Below are 20,583 nucleotides of genomic sequence, written 5' to 3' on the forward strand. Positions count from 1 at the left end.
TGGGAGTGTTGCTCAAGCTTTCTCATACGACATCTAAAAACATTTGAAATTACGAATCTTAAAAAAAAAAAAATTGGCCCGTACGGGGATCGAACCCGCGACCTTGGCGTTATTAGCACCACGCTCTAACCAACTGAGCTAACCGGCCGGCTCGATTACGTGCACTCATAGGAAACTCTGTAGAAGACAAACTAATGCTCTGTATTGTAAGCGAAAGTTTTTTACAGGGAAGTACTACAATGAAATGAAAAACATTTACCGTGAAAAGCGGAATACAAACATGGGACCTGTAGTATACACGTAATTAGACAGTTTCTGGCCGATTACTGAAGTGAAAGAATGGATTGACATGCGGGGAAATATCATGCCAAATGTCAAGGGGCTCTCCACGAAGTTTATACACAAAAGCAAGAAACACTGTGGAGGCACCGCTGGGATTCGAACCCAGGATCTCCTGTTTACTAGACAGGCGCTTTAACCAACTAAGCCACGGCGCCCCCTCGCTGGGGGCTGGCGCAATAGTTCCCTGGCCAAATCAGTTCCGTGACACCTACAGGGCCATTTATAATTAATTATTGGTAAAGTTAATGACGCAAAAGGGGCGGGAAACAAGAGATCAGTAGAGAGATGACGGAAATAATGAATTTGGGGAAGAGGTAAGGCGAAGATAAATTCTTGATTACAAAACTGTAACGCCAGCATAAGGCCACCGCAAGCCGACGAGGATGGGATTCGAACCCACGCGTGCAGAGCACAATGGATTAGCAGTCCATCGCCTTAACCACTCGGCCACCTCGTCTACAGGAAAGCGCTTTGGCTTCTTCTCTCTGGGGTTTGAGCTCTTACTCCTAACTACGTGTGAAATCACTAAGCATTCGTGGAGAGCACAATGGGAGACATCCCTCCCCCAATACAGTGAAAACCACTCAGTGCGTTGTCAAACCAAGCCACCTAGCGGTCCCAAGCACCCGATCCTTCTTCCTCTGCTGAGCAATCCCGAGGATGTGCCAGTTCTCAGGAATTCTGTTATTGCCCAACTTCCCCGTACATGGATGTGCCGCAAAAAACCACAAGATCGTTGGGCACTCCGGGTGGGGAGGGCTGGTATTTCGCACCAGAAACTCTCCTTTTCTAGCCTCTACAAGATCCTTGTTTTCAGGTCTCTGGGACTCGAACCTAGAACGGAATGAAGGGAATAAATAAAAGCAACCGAAACCATGTAGGAGAGGAGGGTAAATAAGTAAGCTGACCCCGACGTGATTTGAACACGCAACCTTCTGATCTGGAGTCAGACGCGCTACCGTTGCGCCACGAGGTCGGCTGGCCGCATGGGTGGACAGGTCACTTCATGGCCAGTTGTCATCCAGGCGACCTTGGGTCCTGGAGATCGCGGCGCGAAAGCTACAGGATTTTTCCGAATTTCTAAAGTCCTTCCAGTGTGATACCTGCTCTCTCCCAACAGCCCTGTGTGTGAGCATGGTCTGCGGCGCCCAGCAAGGCAGCTTTTTGCGGGCTCAAGGCTCAGCTGTCCATATGACCCAATTTCTGGCGTCCTGCTGACGACTATTTGGAAGGTCTGGGTCAACTGGGGAAATCAGGCTTCACAGGCCAGAGGGACAGATTTTTGCACAAAACGGGTGGAAGAATGGGTAGTTGGCCGAATATGATGCAGCCATGCTAGAGACCAGGACAACCTAAAGGGTAAGAAATTATCTCCTCTAGCCCCCTAGCCCCGCGTCTCAGTCCCTGGTTGCACGTTACAACCTCTCGAGGAGGCTTCAAAATAGCCACGCATAAGCTCCTGGTTCAGAGATTCTGATTTAAGCAGTCCACGGTAGAGACCTGTGTTGGAGACCAGCTCCAACTATTGAGGTATCTTGAGGCAAGACAGGCAGGACCCTAAGGTGGGAAGGCGTCGGTGAGTGGAAATTCCTAAAAAAGGGGGAAAGGGAGAAAAAAGGGCAAAGGGAAGCGAGGAAGACACCGGAGTCAGAGTGCAAGTCTTCCTGCTCTGCCTTCAGCAGAGGTTTATTTTATACATTACAAGCAAGCAGTGGGATGACATCAGCACACGAACTAGGCTGAGAGATTACAATCATCTTTTTTTTCTACGAACAGTTTAGGGTCGTATTGCCCTTTAGCTGAGATATAACATTTTAAAATCAATTAAGGTTAAAAACAGGTACATAAGTGCACAAAGTTTATGACTAATATTACTATAGTGGAGATCAACTAAGATAGAAGTCCCTTAAACCTTATCTACTACTTAATGGGTTTTTGTTTTTCTGCCTGAATCATCCTGGGAGACAGAAGAGGAAATTCCTTGCTAATCAAATCTCTGAATAGGAGACATAGGTGGATTTCCTTATCTGAAGACTACATAGTAGAATCCTGAAAAACTAGCAAGAAGACTTTTGTGGATTCCTTTAAGGTGTAGCAGGTGGAAAACTTTAAAAACAGGCAACCTGGATGAATTTCCACATCCAAAGGCCAAACAATAGGAAGTTTGAGTAATTCTTTAGAAGCTGAATAGAAGACTAGGTGAGATGATAGAATGATAAGATTTGGGTTTTCCTCCATTGGCAGTGAGAGAGACTTTGCAAAAACAGCCCTTTTGCTTTTATTTATCAGTCAGTAATCAAGTCACTTGACTTCAGGGGAATTTTTCACCCTGGTGCAGTGCTTGCTTGTCAGGGCAGGCAGGCCTTATGCGGCTGCCTGTAAGCTGAAAGTTGCTCAGAATATTTTGATATTACGATTATACAAAAAAGGGAGGTCATAACATAAGTTAGCGTGGAAAGTCTGATTTTTCAGAACAATTCCCCTCCATCCGGACCATCTCTGACGAGAGAGTTGCATAGCTTGTGTCAGACCTGTCATCGGTATTCAGTCACATTCTACAATTTTGAAGAGTAACTTACACACACAATGCACAGATCTTAAAATGTAACTTTTGGAGACCCTTAACTGGTTCAAGATTATGGGACTTTTCCTTCCTACAGGAAAGTTTCTCTTCCCTTCCCAGACACTGCCCCACACCTACCTTCCCATCACTAATGTGTTGGGAAATAATCTTGATCAAACTTGCCAACTCTTCCATTTGCAAACGAAAGTAATGATGTCGGTGCTGTATATTGTATACCACTCAATAAAAATGTGGCTACTTAAAAAATATATAGTAACAACTGCAATGGACTGAAATACAGAAAAGATATTAAAATCGACAAGTTCACAATGATCCTAAAAACAACTCCTTCTTTAGAGAATGCTAGGAAACCACCTCATTATTCTGAAAGCTGGCAAACAACAGGAGGGGAAAAAGTTACACATTTATCCTGCCTTTCCTGTATGACCTGTACCTCATGGCAAACAATTAGCTGATGAGAGCACTTTCTTATTTATAGAAGAATCCCAGGGGATAAATGCAAAAGGAATGATATAATTCAGACATGCACATTTTGAAACCCTTCATGAAATGGAACCAGGCAGAGATGTTCAATTGAACCAGTAGGTGAAAATCTAATGGAGATCTTATAGTTGCCTTATTATGACTATATCTGAAGCCACCACTCAGACTGAAGACCAAAATGAGAGCCACGTGGGCATTATGAGCCTCCTGGTGTGATGAAATGAAAAAACACAAGATACCACCCACGAAGCATTTTTATCAAAAAATTGAACATGAGACTGATCGATTATTAACTCTAACAACCAGTGTACAGGAAGTGAGGAAATAAATATTAATTGGCATTACCAAAATAGAGTCTACAAAAGGCTTAGTCTTTAATAGATAAATTGCAAGAAAACAAGGGAGAGGGGGAGGCAGGAGAAAGAACATAAGATAAAAAAAGACTTAAGAAATGTCATTCTCTCTCCTGCAGCCACCCAAGATGGAGAAAGGAAAGAAGGCTGAAGGCAAGAAGGTGGTTCCAGTCCCTGCTGTACATGAAGGAACAGGAGGTCAAGAAAGTAAGTTCCCTATTTGAGAAAAGATCCAAGAATTTTGGTATTGAACAGGACACCCAGTCCAAAAGGGACCTCACCTGTTTTGTCAAGTGGCTCTGCTACATCAGCTGCAGCTATCCTCTGCGAGAGGCTCGAAGTGCCCTGAACCACTTCACACAGGCCTTAGACTGCCAGTCACTCACCTGCTGAAGGTGGCCTTGCAGTGCAAACCAGAGACAAAGCAAGAAAAGCCCTGGCTGAGAAGAAAGCTGCTGGCAAAAGGGATGTCCCCACTAACAGGCCTTTTGTCTGTGAGACAGAAGTTGATACTGTTATTGCCTTTTTGGAAAACAAGATTCAGCAGGAAGGGACTGTACATGACTGGATCCCAGTGAACTGGATGTTTCCTGCCTGCCCTGTATCAAATGAATGGGGTTCCCTAATGCATTGTCAAAGGGAGGGCCAAACTGGGGCATCTCAGCATCTCACCCACAGGAAGACTTATACAACTGCCATCTTCAGACGGGTTAATTCAGAAGTCAAAGGAGCTCTGGATAAGCTGGTGGAAGTTACCAGATATGATGAAATTCAGTCACTGTGAAGGCATCATGCTGGGTCCAAGTTAGCAGATATGATGAAATTCAGTGGAGGCAACATGCTGGGTCCAAAATTGGTGGTGTGAATCGTTAGACTAGAAAGGCAACAGCTAAAGAACTTGTCACCAAACTGGGCTAACAGTGTTGTTGCATCTTCTACACATAAACTAACAAATATTGTCCTAAAAAAAAATTAGTGACAGGAGACAGGACCTCCCTGGTTAAAGTTTCGGGGCTATCAAGCTATCAGCAGCCATTGCCACGAGTTGGATCCCTAACCAGGAAGCTAACCCACATGACCAACAGACCTCTCCTGTCTCACCTGCTGCTCCCCTCACCAGTGTATTCCAGTAGATCCGCCTATTCTGCTCCCCACTCTGTCTCTGGTGAATCATTTCACCACATACCTCTCACTTATACCCCAGTTCTTGTATGCATAAATAAAAATAAAGCTTTAAAAAAAGAATAGTGACACACCAACTAGGTATTATGTATAGACTTTTTTTGTCTATACATATTCAAAGCAAACTTTAAAACATATACATATGAGCCCATTTGAACTATTTGATCATGTTCAGGATTTGCTTTAATATAATTTAGTGGGGCTAAGAGGGACAGAATAGCTGAAATGAGGTTAGCCAACTCCTGGTAATTGTTGAAGCCAAATGGTAGACTTCAAAGGGCTTCATTACACTATTTTCCTTATTTAAGAGCATGTTTGAATTTTTTCTAGGATAATTTTGTTTTCTAAGTTCTTTTATGATTAGTTCAAATTTCCAGTGTTCCACCTCTGAAAGGAGTGGACACTTGTCATACCTCCTATGGCCACAGGCCGGCTCCAAAACTCACTTTTTTGAGATCTTTCTAGGGCAGGCTTCTGTGACTCAAGGTCATGGAAAAGAGTGAAAGACTCAAGGTCTTGAAAATGATTGGACAGATCTAAATGTAGACTGTTTATTAATTTACAATATGAAACAAATTGCTATGTAATAAATCTCCTAGGCAGGATTATATTGCCCATTATAAGCAAAATATCCCAAACTTTTACCTTCTGGAGCCCAAAATCTGACAATCCTTGACACCTCTTTTTTCTCACCCAACCCCAAGTTCCAGACCTTTTTCTGTCTCTTGATTCCTTCTACTTCACTCCTTCTTGACTATCGTGGCCCAACCTTTCTGTCCTTTCTGGATAACTGTCTGGGTCTTCACTAGCCTTCTGTTAAAATCTTTTAAAACCCATTCTCCATGTTGCAATCAAAGTCATCTTCCAGAATATATTTCTGTTATGTCCCTTCACCTGGCTGCATGGTCTGACATGATCTGACCCTTGTTTATCCAGCCTTCCTCATCCTGACCTTTCATTACTACTGTAGGTTTTAGAAATACTAGCTTCCTTTCTAAGCTTGTTCCCACCTAAGGATCTTTATACTTACTGTTCTGCCACCAGGATATGCTTTCTCCAGATCTTGATATTGCTGACTCCTTCTTATCATTCTGTTTGTTCCTGGGACTTTGGAAAATCTTCCAAAAGCAGATTCTGGGCTTTCCTCACTTTCATTCAGTAAAAGTGCTTCCTCATCTGTTAGTAGTTCAGATTTGTTAAACAGTTTTTGAGAGAACTGGGCTTTAACTGAGCTGTTCCATGAGGAAAGGCATATACAAGCTTCAGGGAGAGGGAGGAAAAGCATGAGCCATCCTTGCATCCACTCTATTGTGCAACTGACTCCACACTTGCTATGCTGTAACTGTCATGCTGGAAAGTACACAGAGGAAGCCCATCTCTCATTGTACTTTATTTATAGTCACTATCACTCATTTTGAAGGTCTAATAGCAATGAGGATCATGCAAGGTCATAGTTTGTCCACAGTTCTTGATGGATTTGCCTGTCCCTTGATATTTATACATATTTTCAGAACTTTAAAATGGTTTAAAGAACCTCCCCTATATACCTGAGAACTTACAAACTAGATAAAAAACTAGGCAATAGCTTATCATGCAGTATTTTTTTAGTAGAAAATAGAGACATTGCTAAGTTTTAAAATTTTATTTTATGAGTTTAGGTGATCACATTACCTTCATATTAAGGAAAAAGTTATACAGTCCTCTAAAGAGGTAGTTTTTAGAGGTAGCCCTCTAAAGGTAGTTTACCTTCAAAAAAAAAAAAGAGGCAATTTTATATGAAAATGTCATTGTTTAATTTCAATATGTAGGAGTTTTACAGGGACCCTCAGTCTCAGAACTTAGTTTTTCTTTTTATAAATTAGCCTAATGTCTCATTGATAACACGGGGTAAAACCTGGAAGGAAAACCTTAAAAAGCTAATTATTTAAAACTTTTTATTTTAAAATATTTGACTTACAGAGAAGTTGCAAAAATAATACAAAAAATTCCCACATGCCTTCACCGACATTTACATTGTAATTGTCTTTTTCTATCTCTACAGGTACTAATGTAACCTTTTCTAACCTATTTGAGAGTAAACTGCAGACATGTGTCACTTTACCCTAAACACTTCAGTGTTTTCTAACAAGGATATTCTCTTCCCAAAGTACAAAATTATAAAAAATCAAAATTACAGTACTGTTATCTGCACGAGAGCCCTTACTCAAATATTACAATTGTTCCATGAGTGTTCTTTATAATAAAAGAAGTATTTTTTGGGGTGTGAAGGCCAGGATCCATTAGGTTCACACATCAAGTCTGTCATGTGAAATTTGTCACATCTCTTTGGTTTTCCTTAATCTAGAAATGTTGTTCCTCAGTCTTTGTCCTTCATGACCTTGAAGAGACATCTTTTGACTCTTTTTTTCACCCGTGGATTTAGAAAAAGGAACTCCACTTGTTACATTGGGGACCCAGCAGAGAGAAATGTATTTCCTTTCAACTTGACCACAGTTCTTAAAACAACATTTAAGAATATATGACCTATTTCCGAAAAGCCTTTCTATGACCATATTATTCTAGTGTTTCTATTATAAAGTGTTTTTTTTTTTTTTAAAGGATAGGTTTATTAGGAAGGGAGAGAGACAGCTGCATAGTCACAGGTGGGAAGAATTGCAGAAAGTGTTATTTATAGCACTTATCACCAGATGGATTTGTTCCCGTGTGTTAATCTTCTTGACTAAAATATAAATGCTCAAGAGGTAGAAAATTCTTAGTTCAGCAAGAGTGAGAGTCCAAAAGAGCGTCTGGCATCTTTACTTGTTGGTCAATGAATACTTGTTTTAATATGAATCAGAAATTCCTCCTAAAATAGTTTGTTTAAAGGCACAGATGGGGAGGGAAAATATATGGTTCTTTTGAGAAGTACAGGGAGGTCCTAAGAAGCTTGGGGTTTGACTGTGCAGAGCTCAGGCTAGAAATTTCTGTTCTGTGGCCCAGAGATCAATGAGGTCGCCTACAGTAAGAGGTCTTGGAGCTGGACAAGGCGGGGTGTATACACCTGAAAGATACAGGGAAATCGGAGCAGTCTATATGTATGATCTTGCCTTAGGGGGATGCACCTAAGGTATCATTTCCTTTTTCTACTCCCCTCCATTCTGGCCCCTTTCGTCCACTGCTTCCCCCGAAACACCCTAGTTCGAGACTGCTACTATATTCTGCAGTCTGCAAACCTCTTACCAAACTAAGCAAAGCTTACTGGGGAGTCGAGTGGGGGTGGAATGAGAATTAAGGACGATTCACATAACCAGCTCCACTGACAATAAAACCGGCCTCTCCACTTCCGGTTCCCAACAACTGCTCCAGGAATGCCGAGCGGGTAGGGAAGAGAAAGCCCGTGTCTTGGGACGAGCCGTGCCCTAAGCCCAAATGGAGATTACATAGGTGTGCAGGGAGCAATTTTACTCCGAGGGTCATCCTAGGCAACACAGCGGGTGCTGGGGGGGATAAGCCGCTCCGGTGTGCGCCGCCAGAGACCAAGGGGCTCCTTGGGATAGGGCAGGGCAGGTTTCAGTTCATCAGCCCTGCGCGGGCAGATTCGGTAGTGTGGGACAGCGCCACACCGCACACGCTCCAGGGCCGGCCGCTCGACAGCTCACAAGGTGGAGACAGTGGGGTCAGGAACCCCAACACTACAGGACTCAGACCTGTCCTCTCCATCCGCACCACGGATAAGCCGTTTACTGCTCTCGCGAGACTTTCAGATCACTGCGCGCAGCGTCAATTTACGTGGTTGTCAAGGCAACTGGGCGGTGCCAGCGCGAGCGGGAAGGAGGCTTTTGTCGAATTTTTACCCGCTAACCTAGTCTTCAGGAGTAGCCTTATCAAAACATCCAGCCCCAGAGATCACGTCCTCTGTTCGAGGCCATGGGTCAGATTTCGGGGCTCGTGCCCTCTCGCTTCCTGACGCTCCTGGCGCACCTGGTGGTCGTCATCACCTTATTCTGGTCCCGGGTAAGACCCTAGACCATCTCTCTCCCTTTTCCATTCCCACCTCTGGGTGGTCCCCGTCCCACCCTGCCCCTCTTCGCTGGGACACGCCTGGTCGGGTCTTCTCTTCCCGTTACCCCCAGACCTGCTCTGCAGCACGCCCCTCTTTTCACTTCTCTTCCTCTTTGCCCTGTTTCCCAGGACAGCAACATCCAGGCCTGCCTGCCTCTCACGTTCACCCCAGAGGAGTATGAGAAGCAGGACATTCAGTGAGCGCTTAGGGCGGGATGGTAGAATTAAGCAGTAGAGGGAGTGGAGGGGATTTAGAAGTTCAGAAGGCTTGAGCCAACCCCCTTCCTCTCTGCAGGTTGGTGGTTGCGCTCTCTGTCACCTTGGGCCTCTTTGCAGTGGAGCTAGCTGGTTTCTTCTCAGGAGTTTCCATGTTCAACAGCACCCAGAGTCTCATCTGTATCCTTTCCGTCTGTGCACCTTTCCCTTCCCACATGACCCATTTCCATGACAACTCTTTGTGAACGTTAAACTAGGCTTTCCTGGCACAGTAGTGTCTGTGCACATAGGCAGAATCTTTCCAATTTGAAGAAGTTCTTAGGCAATGCAAAATTATTTACAGTCTTTGCACATTTGTTATGCAACAGGCACTGAAGATTTCAAAATGGGAGTAACATGCAGTTTTCTAGGTTGAGGAAGAGGCAGGCCATAGACATCTGTAGTTCATTGTTACATACATTATGCTATAAGAGAGTGTGAATATATAAAACTCTGGGGTCTCTGAAGAGACAAAGCTGGATTAGGGAGAGCTGTTAGCACTTGAATTGTAGATCTGGATGCTGGAGGGTGATTCAGTGAGTGGGGTTAGGGATAGCCAGGAGGTCCCATCTGTGCAGGCTCAGCTTCTACCCACAAGGCTGTCCTAATATCAGATGACAGACTGCCGGCTCTGGCCTTTGTAATATGGTGAAAGAGTAAGAGGTGAACCTGAATGTAGATGTCAACCCCACCACTGACCTTTTCTGGCCTCCCCTACCAATCTAGCCAAAAACTTTCCTTGACTTTGGTGTGTTCCAAGCCATTGGGGCTCATTGTAGTGCGTCGGTGGCCCTGTCTTTTTTCATATTCGAGCGTTGGGAGTGTACCACATACTGGTACATTTTTGCCTTCTGCAGGTACAGTAGTGCATGGGGGTAAGGTTATCTAAATCTGAATCTTTCCCCAACCTAGCCCTTTACTCTATGTCCGAGATATCAGATCCACCCAGCATCCTGTAGTTTTTTGGAGTTTCCCATTCTTCTGGCTACACTGTGTGGAGGGATACCTGATCTGGGGATTTTGGTAGTTGTTTTTTTTTTGAAGAGCCCTGAACCCACCATATATCTTCTGCAGTGCCCTCCCGGCTGTCACTGAAATGGCATTATTCGTCAGCGTCTTTGGGCTAAAAAGGAAACCTTTCTGATCACCTCACTACGGAAACTTAGGAACTCAGGCTGAAGGAAGGACCAGTCATCATTTCTGGAAGGAAGAATGCATCATTTTAGACTCCTACACCTGCATTTGCTGGAGGATATCAGTATTAGGATAAACTCCCTGTGATTACCATATTTTTATTTAGTGGTTTGTAATAAAATATATTTTATAGTACGACCAAGACATACAAAAATTTCAGGTGACCAAACTACTGGAGAAACGGGAGGATGTTTTCCAGTTTGTCAGACTGTTACGACATTTAGTGTCGCTTTTATTTTGATTATTACGGTAGACGGCTGGCGGAAGACTGTGGGTGGGGATATGTAAATATCCCCTTCGGAAGTGAGTGGAGCATTCTGGGAGGAATTAATTTGTTCTTTCCTAGGTGCCACCTGGAAAAGAAAACATATTTTAAAGAGCTGCAATAATGTAGAAATAGGAATGGAAGAAAATAAATTACCTTAGGCTGCTCAGACTAATGCGTTATATGCTCACCCTAGCTGTTAGCGCAATCTTTTCTACGGAGTGCGGATCGCTGCATGTACGTATTGTATCGTCAGGTAGGATAATCCTTACCTGTTCCTCCTTCGGGAGGGCAGTTTAGAACATGATGATTGGAGTTGCATGATTCGTGATTAGCGTCTCTGCGTAATCAGGGCTCGCAACACCCTGATTGCTCCTTTCTGATTCTTCCTGACGATCTTTTTTTTTTAGTTGTCATGGTAACCGTTAGAATAAAGTTTGTTAAAAGAAAGTTTTGTTGTTGTGGGATCACACAGTAGAGTTAATTGTGAAAAAGCTCTTGTATTATTGTGGGGTGAGTTTGCAGAGTTAGGCTTCGGGACTTTTACTGCGTTTTTTGCTTATTGATTAGGAACACGTGTCGACACACATATCTAGTCTCATTTGTCGTTTTACATCATAGCGTGTGGTTTTCGTTAGTATTTTTTTTGCTTCAGAAGCTTATGGGAACGAAGAGGTCATTATTTTTTCTATAAGAGTCGCTAATGTCAGTCATGTAAGTCCATCTTGTAGCAAAAAGGGTCACTTGCTGGAGTAGGAGGACTCCCTGGGGAGGCTAGAGCTCCCGCATTGATGAGTTAATATCTAATAGAACACTAATACATGACAAAAGCAAGTTCAAAAGGAGATTATTAAAACATATATGCTATTGTGTGGACATTGTACAAACACTCTGTCTAAAATTCTACAATGTATAGGATGAATGTTCTCAAGAGATTAGAGGCTTGATCAGGAAATCACATCCCACTGCAATCTTGTTTTCACTCTCATCCAGTGATGTATTTGACCAATTTGTGAAAGCTCGGCTTTTATTTTTCAGAAACACTGTGAGCCAGTTACTATAAAAATTATGTAAACTTAAACCACATTTTAAGAGTTAATAAATACTCAAAATTCATTCCAGTTATTTTACTATGTGTGTCTTGAGATTATTTATATTTGTGATATCTATATTCTACATGATGTACTGCTGTGTATCTCTCTTAACTCCTTTATTGATACCAAGTTGGTAGTTTGAAATTGGCCTTGGTGGGAGTTTTTACACCACAAAAGTTGGCAAATGCTCCATATCAGGCTTTGTTGATTGTATAGATTGGAGAAAATGTATAAAATACAGATTCAACTTATAGGACATGTCTGTAAAAATTATATTATGAACAGCACAAAAATTTGAGGAAATATTGTCCCAGGATTTGGAAACTATTATCAAATTCAGTAAAGAGGTCAATCCAAATCCTTGAGGAACCAGTGAAGTTTCACCATACCCTCATTGTTTCATTTTTATCTTACTCAAAAATGTAAGTAAAAATGGCGGGGATTACAATTGAGATGAAAAAAAAATGTGCAAAATGATGTAAAAATAAACTTTTTAATAAAAAAAATAAAAAAATAAAAAAAATACAAAAAATGGCAATCAACATTCATGTTGGAATACACTTGCAGTTAGTATACTACTATGTTTATGAAGTCATGGATACTGGAGTGGAATTTATAATAAAGACTTGTGTATTTTATTATTATTTGTAAGTACTGTGTTACACATCCTTTAATTCAGTAAAACTTATGAGCTTATATACATACATAGTGCATATGTTTTTGAGTCAGTTGTTCAATAGTTACCAGCAAACGCCTGCAGTACCATCCCAAAAAACTGTTATTCATCTTGTTCCTAATTTCAGTGGTCACTTCTCACACTTTACGTTGCATTCTTTCTAGCACTCTCCTTTAGACCTCTCTCCTCTTTTGAAGTATTTCTCCCTTGACTTTTGAAAAACCATACCTCTGGCTTCCCTCCCAGGGTTCTGCCTGCATCTTCTCGACAGCTAATAAATAGTACCTACAGTGTACTGTAGTTGGAAGGGCTTTGTGACCAAGTTGTCCCCTTCACTTGCCCCTTAAATGTTGATGAGCACTACCATTTCTGGTGACGACATCTTGTCTTCAAACACCAAATTGATGCTGCTGGTTTCTGAATCTTGGCTCTCTTAGATGAGTCCTAGCTCAGAGTTAAGGTTATGGAAGCGAGGTGTAGGGAGGCAGACCTGGTTTATGTTGACCAGGGAAATATGATAAAGCCAAAATGAAATGAGCACTTACTGCGGAGGTTATGTCTTAGACTTGCAAATTGGGAAGCACAAACTCAGGTATCAACCTATCACCTGTCTCAATAGAGTCTGTTTCTATGGGGGTTTTAAAGGAAAAGGATGGAAAAATATGTATAAAGAACTAGGCTTGCTTATAGATTGCTGTACTTATAATTCATTGGCTTTTAATCAAAATGGCCTTGGTTACCAGGGAGAAAGAGGGTGAAAAAAAATATTTGTACAGTTCAAGGAGTAAACTAATTTCTGCCCCTACCACATATTTTTCACAGTTAAAAAGTTCAACAAGATGGATTTTGGGGGCACAAGATGGAATCAGTTCAGTTTAACTGCAGCATCCCTTTTTACAATTCAAAGTGCACATCCTCCCCTTTACAGCTGTATGAGTACCAACAGATCACCTAGCTTATTTGTGCCTCATTCCCTCATCCATTCTCCAGAAGTAGCTACTACAAGCACTTCAACACTAGAGGCTTTGCCAATTAGCCAGAGAAGTAGGTTCTCATTGTATTGTGAGAAAAGTGGCTTGTTAATCAGCATAAGTCAGTCACAGAAAGACAAACACTGCTTAATTTCACTTGTTTAGGTTACCTAATCAAATCAGTAGAATAGTGGTTGCTAGGGGGTAAGGGAGTGGGATTTGGCTGAGGGGTGCAGTTTCTTTTTCACAAGATGAAGAGTCCTGCAGATGGGTTGCACAATTATATGATTGTCCTTTAACACTACTAAATTGGACACTTAAAAGTAGTTGTGTTAAGATTTATTTATTTATTTATGCATACAGAACTGGGGTACAGGCCACAGGTACAGGGCACTGAGAGGATTCACCAGAGATAGAGTGAGGAACAGAACAGACGGATCAACGAAGTACACTGCTGAGGGGTGTAGTGGGTGAGACAGGAGGTCTGCTGCGCCTGGTGGATCACCTCCGGGGCCTGGGATCGAACTGGCACTAAGGCAGCTCTGGCTAGCTTGCAGTGCTGTGCCCTAACCAGTTGTGCCACTAAGGAGGGCCCTAGTTGTGTGTTTTTAACCACAATTTTATAAATAGGTAATTAAAATGTTTTAAAAAAATCAATGGAGAATAGGGATTAATTAATAAAAACTATTAGAGCAAGTGACGAGCTAGTTGGGAGAAATAGGGATCAATATCTTGTATAATATTACAAATCAAAGGTTACAAGTATAAAAAATCATAATAGTATTCAAAGAAATAATTGACATTTTAAACTTTTTTCTTTTTGTTTTTAAACTTTATTGCATATTTAAAACTTGTACATTCCAGTAATCCATTTGAAAAAAAAAAAAGTGGCACTCCAATTAAACTGCATTTTACAGCCTGCAGGACACCCTGAACCAACTAGGTATTTTACTCTAGATTTCACTGTTGTCCTACCAGCTTCTTTCTTCACCAACATGCAAGTTCTTTCCCTTCCCCTCAGCCTGAAAGGTAGATGGGAGAAGCAGGTTGCCTTCCTTGTCAGTAGTTCTCCATTCTTTGATGTGAAAAGGGGCAGCACAGTCATTTAAACTTGATCCAACCCCTGTGCATCTTCAAAAGTTACACAACTAAAAAGAGAAATAAGAAGGCAATGCTTGTGGAATGTACAATGCATATTGGCAGCCCGGGCCTCACTATGATTCGCTTGCTTGCTTCTCCTGTTCAGTTGTTTCTTTTGAAGGCAGTGGATTTTTCTCTTGCATTTCTGTCTTCTTCGATTTCAACTTACTGAATTTCTCAATCTCGGTCACATCAGGTTTGTCAGACATGGTTGGAAAAGAAGCCAAGCAAGACACTTGAGCCAGTGAAGTCTGTTCTGTGCTTTGATGGCTGCAGAGCTAAAACCTTTTTATTCTGAATAAATTTAGACCTATAGAAAAGTTGCAGATTATAGTAGTATAAAATTCCTGGACACCTTTCACATAGATTCTCCAAATATTAATATTTTGCATAGCCATGGTATGTAAGGAACCAGAGATTAATAGTGGTAGAATATGGTGAATTAATCTATAGATCTTATTTGCATTTTGCCAATTGTCCACTTCCACTCTTTTTCTGATTCTGGATCTAATTCAGGATTTCACATTGCATTTAGCTGCATTCAGGCTTCTCCAATCTCAAGTTCATCAGTGTTTTTTGTCCTTTCTTGACCTTGGCGCATTTTGAAGAGTACTGTGAGTTATTTTGTAGAATGCCCCTCAATTTGGACTTTTCACTGTTTTCTCATGCTAAGACTAAGGTTACGCATGTGTAGCAAGAATAACACAGAAGTAAATTGTTTGGAGTGGAGAAGACATTACTAAGTCTGAAAACATTGAAGTCACAAAAGAAAGCACTAATATATAACATACATATTAAAATTTTTAAACATGGGCCTCCCTAGTGCAAGGGATTAAATCTCAGCACTATCAAGCTATCGCTACCCATTGCTGCATGAGTTAGATCCCTGGCTAAGGAGCTGACCGACGTGGCACAGCAGACCTCTCCCGTCTCGTCCCTTGTTCCCTTTAAGAGTATATTTCAGTCAATCCGCCTGTTCTGCTCCCAACTCTGTCTCTGGTGAATCCTCTCACCACCCCATACCTCTGGCCTATACCCCAGTTCTTGTATGCATAAATAAATAAATTTTTTTTTTAAAGATTTATTTATTGGCCCTCCCTGGTGGCGCAGCGGGTTAAAGCACAGCATCGAGAATCTAAAGCCACTTCCGCATGAGTTCGATTCCCGCCTGCCCCGGAGGTGACCACATGGCGAGGCAGACCTCTCCTGACCCGCCCATTGCTCCCCTCAGCAGTGTACTTCGTCGATCTGCCTGTTCTGCTCCCCACTCTGTCTCTGGTGAATTCTATCACCCTCCACATCTCTGGTTTGTACCCCAATTCTGTATGAATAAAAACATAAATCTTTAAAAAAAAAAAGATTTATTTATTTATTTGTGCACACAGAACTGGGGTACAGGCCAGAGATTCAGGGGCGGCGAGAGGCTTCACCAGAGACAGAGTGGGGAGCAGAACAGGCAGATCTATGCAGTACACTGCTGAGGGGAGCAGCGGGTGGGTCAGGAGAGGTCTGCCACGCCATGTGGTCACCTCCGGGGCAGGTGGGAATCGAACTCATGCTGCAGTGGCTTTAGCTTCTCAGTGCTGTGCTTTAACCCGCTGCGCCACCAGGGAGGGCCCTAAATAAATATATTTTAAAAGAAATATAAAGAACTCAAATATATGAAAAATGACAAATCTCATTTATCATAAGAGAAATACAAATCATGTTTAACTTACATTTGTAATGATGAAAACTTTTTCCAAGTTTCAGATATTTATTAGTCAGTGTAAACCCCAACACATCAACATAATTTTGTGCATTTAGAGGGAAGTATTTACTGGTTAAGCGAAGTGTGCAATGGCTTCTGGAAGACAGACCTTCATTTCAAGCAGCTGTAGTTTGCTGTCATCTACATTCGCTGAGTGAGCTGGTGTGGATCACGGGGACCCAGTCTATTCCAGAGCTCAGGGAGCTTCTTCCTGTCCTGATTGACTTCTGGATTGGAGACACGCAGTGCTCTCCAGCACCCCTGCGCCTAAATACAAAGGGATCAGGCTGGGGCGCTTCTTGGCCAGACTGGGGAACCAGCAGAGAAGACTTTGGGCCTGGGAGGACAGAACAAACCTGAAAGGCCCTGGAAAGAAGTCTCTGCACAGAATCTGTGCACATGTCCAACCAAAACATTTTAGAACAGGAAAGGCTGTGAGTCAAGTAAATTAGCCTCACTTGTTTGTTGGTGGGAGGAAAAATCACTAACATTCAAGGTGTAATTTGGCAGTACATCAATATGTATCAAAATCACAAGTACCTATATCCTCTGAACTAAGATTTTTTTTTTAGTTAACTTATTTGGGACCTCCCTGGTAGCGCAGCGGGGTTGAAGCCCAGCACTGCAAGCTGGCCGCATTGGCTTCAGTGCAAGTTCTATCCTGCCCAGGCCCGGAGGTGCGCCCCGCCCGTGGGGCAGCAGACCTCTCCTGTCTCTCAGGCTGCTCCCCTCAACAGTGTGCTTCATCAATCTGCCTGTTCTGCGCCCCACTCTGTCTGTGGTGATTCCTCTCACTGCCCCTGCACCTCTGGCCTGTACCCCAATTATGTATGTATAAATAAATAAATCTTAACAAAAAAAGATTTACTTATTCGTGCATACAAGAACTGGGGTATAACCAGAGGTGTGGGGGGTGAGAGGATTCACCAGAGTCAGAGTGAGGAGCAAAATAGGCGGCGGATCTACTGAAATACTGCTGAGGGGAGCAGTGGACAAGACAGGAGAGGTCTGTTGGGCCAGTGGGGTCAGCTCCCTAGCCATTGAACTCCAGTGGCTGGGGGTAGTTTTGTTAAAGGGAAGGATGTCCTAAAGGAACTCTGCAGTCTTATGGACTCCAACCTCTACTCCACCCTACTCAAGCTTTCTGGAACCTACCCCCTACTCCAGTGATTGGAAACTACAATTCCCAGCAGTACCAGGGACACAACTGTGAGGACCCAAGGGCGGAGCTAGCAGGAATTCTGGGACGTTTGGGGGATAAATAGGGCGCGATTGCATCTCTCACTTGGAAACAGCTCTCCGGACTTCGTGTCCGGAGGACGTGACTCATGACTCGGTGTGTTCAGTCAGCCTAGCCGTAGGTATCCCAGTTACTTTGTATCCTGCTCTCTTTCCCTGGGTTACTTCCTATTCCTTTCCCCTTTTGTAAATAAACCTGTTATTGAACCTTTTGTGTGTACCTGCAGTATAACCGAATTGTGAGTGTGCGGGTGAGGCCCCATGTTGGGCGCCAAAAACTGTTACAGGGTATCCCAGAGTGGACTGGGCCGCCTGTCTGTGGGGCCTCACCATGGGCTCAATATTCAGTTATACTGCAGGTACACACGAAGGGTCAATAACGGGTTTATTTACAAAAGGGAAATGAATAGGAAACAACCCAGGGAAAGAGAGAGGGGTACAAAGTAACTGGAATGGCTGACTGAACACACTGAATCACGGGGTCAGGAGAGCCGTTTCCTGAGTGAGAGAGAGACCACGAGATGCAATCACGCCCTATTTATCCCCCAAATGTCCCACAATTCCTGCTAGTTCTGCCCTTGCTTCCTCGCAGTTCTCTCCCTGGTACTGCTGGGAGTTGTAGTTTCCAATCACTGGAGTAGGGGGTAGAGTCCAGAAAGCTGGAGTAGAGGGTAGAGACTCTGCAGAGTTCCTTTAGAACATCCTTCCCCTTAACAGTTTGATGGTGCTGTGTCTTTAACCCCTGCATCACGAGGGAGGCCCTGAACTAGGATTTTTTTTGTTTTGTTTTGTTTTTAATAATTGTTTATTTTTATATCACTTTTTGCCTTTTTCTATCTCAGTTGTAAGCCCTGTGGGCTTTCCATCACCAAATCACCCATGTGCATCACCATAGTCCAGTGTACTCCCTCCCACCCCCCATTTTTTTTATCTCATTCCCCACTCCACCTCCATAAAATGTCTCTGGTATATGGTTGTTGAACTAGGATTTTTATGTTAGGAACTTGTCCTATATATTTGCACATAGTTGTGAAATGAGAATGTGTAGATTTTTTTTATAGCTATGCTTGCAAAAATAAATAAGTAAAAAAGAAAAGAAAAGAAAAAGAAATCCCTCTCTGTCCACAAGGATTGGTTAAGTTGTGTTACAGGAAAAAAATTTTTTTATATGACAGCACCACCTGTACAATAAATGGCAAAAATAAATTGCAGAATCTTTCACATAGTTCACATGGTCTGTTTCCATTTGTTTAAAAAAAAGTGGAAAGTCATGTGCACAGAACATCTTGGAAGGAGGCACAAAGAAGTAGGAGAACTGGTTGTGAGGGGCAGAAGACTGGGTGGGAGAGATTTTCTCCATCTGCTCTTTTGAACTTTTGGAATTTTGAACCATGTACACTTAAAAAGAAAAAAAGATTTATTTATGCATATAGGCCAGAGGTGTGTGGGGAGTTGGTGAGAGGACTCACTAGAGACAGACTATGGAAATACACTGCTGAGGGAGACAGGAGAGGTCTGTGGGCCATAGGTGGGTCAGCTCCCTTCTGGGATCTAACTCTTGCTGTAGCGGCTGCCCTTAACTTGATAGCACTGACTTTAACCCCTGCACCACCAGGGAGGCCCAGTGGTAGCTTTTTTGGTTTGTTTGTAAAAATAGTTTATTTTTACATCATTTTGTGCCTTTTTCCATCTCAGTTGTAATCCCCATGCACTTCCCATCACCAATTCACCCGTATGCCATCACCCAGTGGTAGCGTTTTTAAAAGAATATGGATCTGCAGCTGTCTAGAAATGAAGCTAAGTCAGAGGTGGGCTAGCAGCATGAGACTGAGAAGCTGCTCCCCAGTGATGTCAGCGGTGCACAGATCCTGCTGTTTGTCATGTTCCAGTTATGTGAACATGACTGTTTAAAGTTATGTTAGCAAATGATGATCACATCCATCGAGAATCACAATTTTTTTTCAGCTTTACTGAGGTATAACTGACACACCTGCCATGTTTCACATCTCTTTTCTGTGTATTTCTGATGCTCCCAAGGGGCCAGGCATTAGAGAATGAAAGAGCCCTCATTTAACAAGGAAGCATAATGAGGCCCAAGGAGAAAGTCATCTGCTTAAGGACATCGTGCATATGTGGGGAGCATGGACTAGAACCCAAGTCTCCTCAATTCAGCAATGTTTATTGACCAGCTAGTATTAGCCAGGCTGTGGGTTTGACATGTAAGGAGGGAAATAAGAAAGATGTAGCTTCTTGCCAACCACACTATCTGTTTTTTCTCCCAAAATGAGTTTATCAACCCTGTGTCTTTAACCCCTGCACCACCAGGGAGACCCTGAACTAGGATTTTTATGCAGGAACTAGCCATTCATCTCTAATGAATGGAAGGTGGGAGGGTGAGGGTTTGAACCACCAGTTTCCCAGGCTCCCAGCCCCAGAGCATTCTCACATACCTACATCTTATCCTACCCACACAGAGCTCAGGCATGCTGCTCCCCCACTGCCCACACCCACGCAGCCCTGCTGCAGTGATACCTGACCAGACAAGTAGCAAGTAACCAGGGCTGTCCTCAAAGGAACACTGGGCACACCAGTTCAGCCCTAACCCATCCTCTCCAAGTAGGTGTCTAGGAGTCCACCACTAACAATCCGTTTGCCTGCTATGCTGGGTTCTCCTTTAAAAACACTCCCCACTGAGCCAGTAGTTCACCATCATTTATTATTCATTTGCCTGTCTTGTTTCTGGCACTATGCTTGGTAATTGTGCAGGGAGAACTACACAGATTAAAAAGAAATCACTTTATATGTGTATATTATGTTTACATACAGCAAAAAATCAAAAGATATAAATGTGTGAAAAAAAAATTAGTCAGTAAAAAGACCCCCTCAGGGCCCTCCTTGGTGGCACAACAGGTTAAAGCACAGTACTATGAAGCTGTCAGCAGCCACTGCAGCATGAGTTCGACCCCCAACCAAGGAGGTGACCCACATGACAGAGCAGACCTCTCCTGTCTCAC

General features: G+C 42.9%; 2 protein-coding genes and 4 non-coding genes across 6 annotated transcripts; 1 reads left to right on the plus strand and 5 right to left on the minus strand.

Annotated features, from left to right (window-relative positions):
* Nucleotides 1–74: 74 nt before the first annotated feature.
* On the minus strand, nt 75–148 carry TRNAI-AAU. The gene has a single exon. It is a non-coding gene; the product is annotated as a tRNA-Ile (tRNA).
* A 275-nt stretch (nt 149–423) lies between these two features.
* TRNAT-AGU lies at nt 424–497 on the minus strand. Its single transcript has one exon. It is a non-coding gene; the product is annotated as a tRNA-Thr (tRNA).
* A 220-nt stretch (nt 498–717) lies between these two features.
* TRNAS-GCU lies at nt 718–799 on the minus strand. Its single transcript has one exon. It is a non-coding gene; the product is annotated as a tRNA-Ser (tRNA).
* Nucleotides 800–1,246: 447 nt separating this feature from the next.
* TRNAW-CCA lies at nt 1,247–1,318 on the minus strand. The gene has a single exon. It is a non-coding gene; the product is annotated as a tRNA-Trp (tRNA).
* Nucleotides 1,319–8,747: 7,429 nt separating this feature from the next.
* Nucleotides 8,748–11,072, plus strand: TMEM107 (transmembrane protein 107). The gene is made up of 5 exons (XM_004684617.2): nt 8,748–8,937; nt 9,115–9,182; nt 9,281–9,381; nt 10,001–10,097; nt 10,315–11,072. Exons 1-5 carry the CDS (start codon nt 8,851–8,853, stop codon nt 10,382–10,384), a joined length of 423 nt encoding a protein of 140 aa, XP_004684674.1. The 5' UTR covers nt 8,748–8,850; the 3' UTR covers nt 10,385–11,072.
* Nucleotides 11,073–14,654: 3,582 nt separating this feature from the next.
* On the minus strand, nt 14,655–14,789 carry LOC101628243 (thymosin beta-4-like). Its single transcript, XM_004684619.1, has one exon. It carries the CDS (start codon nt 14,787–14,789, stop codon nt 14,655–14,657), a length of 135 nt encoding a protein of 44 aa, XP_004684676.1.
* Between the last annotated feature and the right edge of the window lie 5,794 nt (nt 14,790–20,583).

This window comes from Condylura cristata, unplaced genomic scaffold (genome assembly GCF_000260355.1).
Source record: "Condylura cristata isolate star-nosed mole 26May11 unplaced genomic scaffold, ConCri1.0 scaffold00017, whole genome shotgun sequence".
Taxonomy (NCBI): Eukaryota; Metazoa; Chordata; class Mammalia; order Eulipotyphla; family Talpidae; genus Condylura; species Condylura cristata.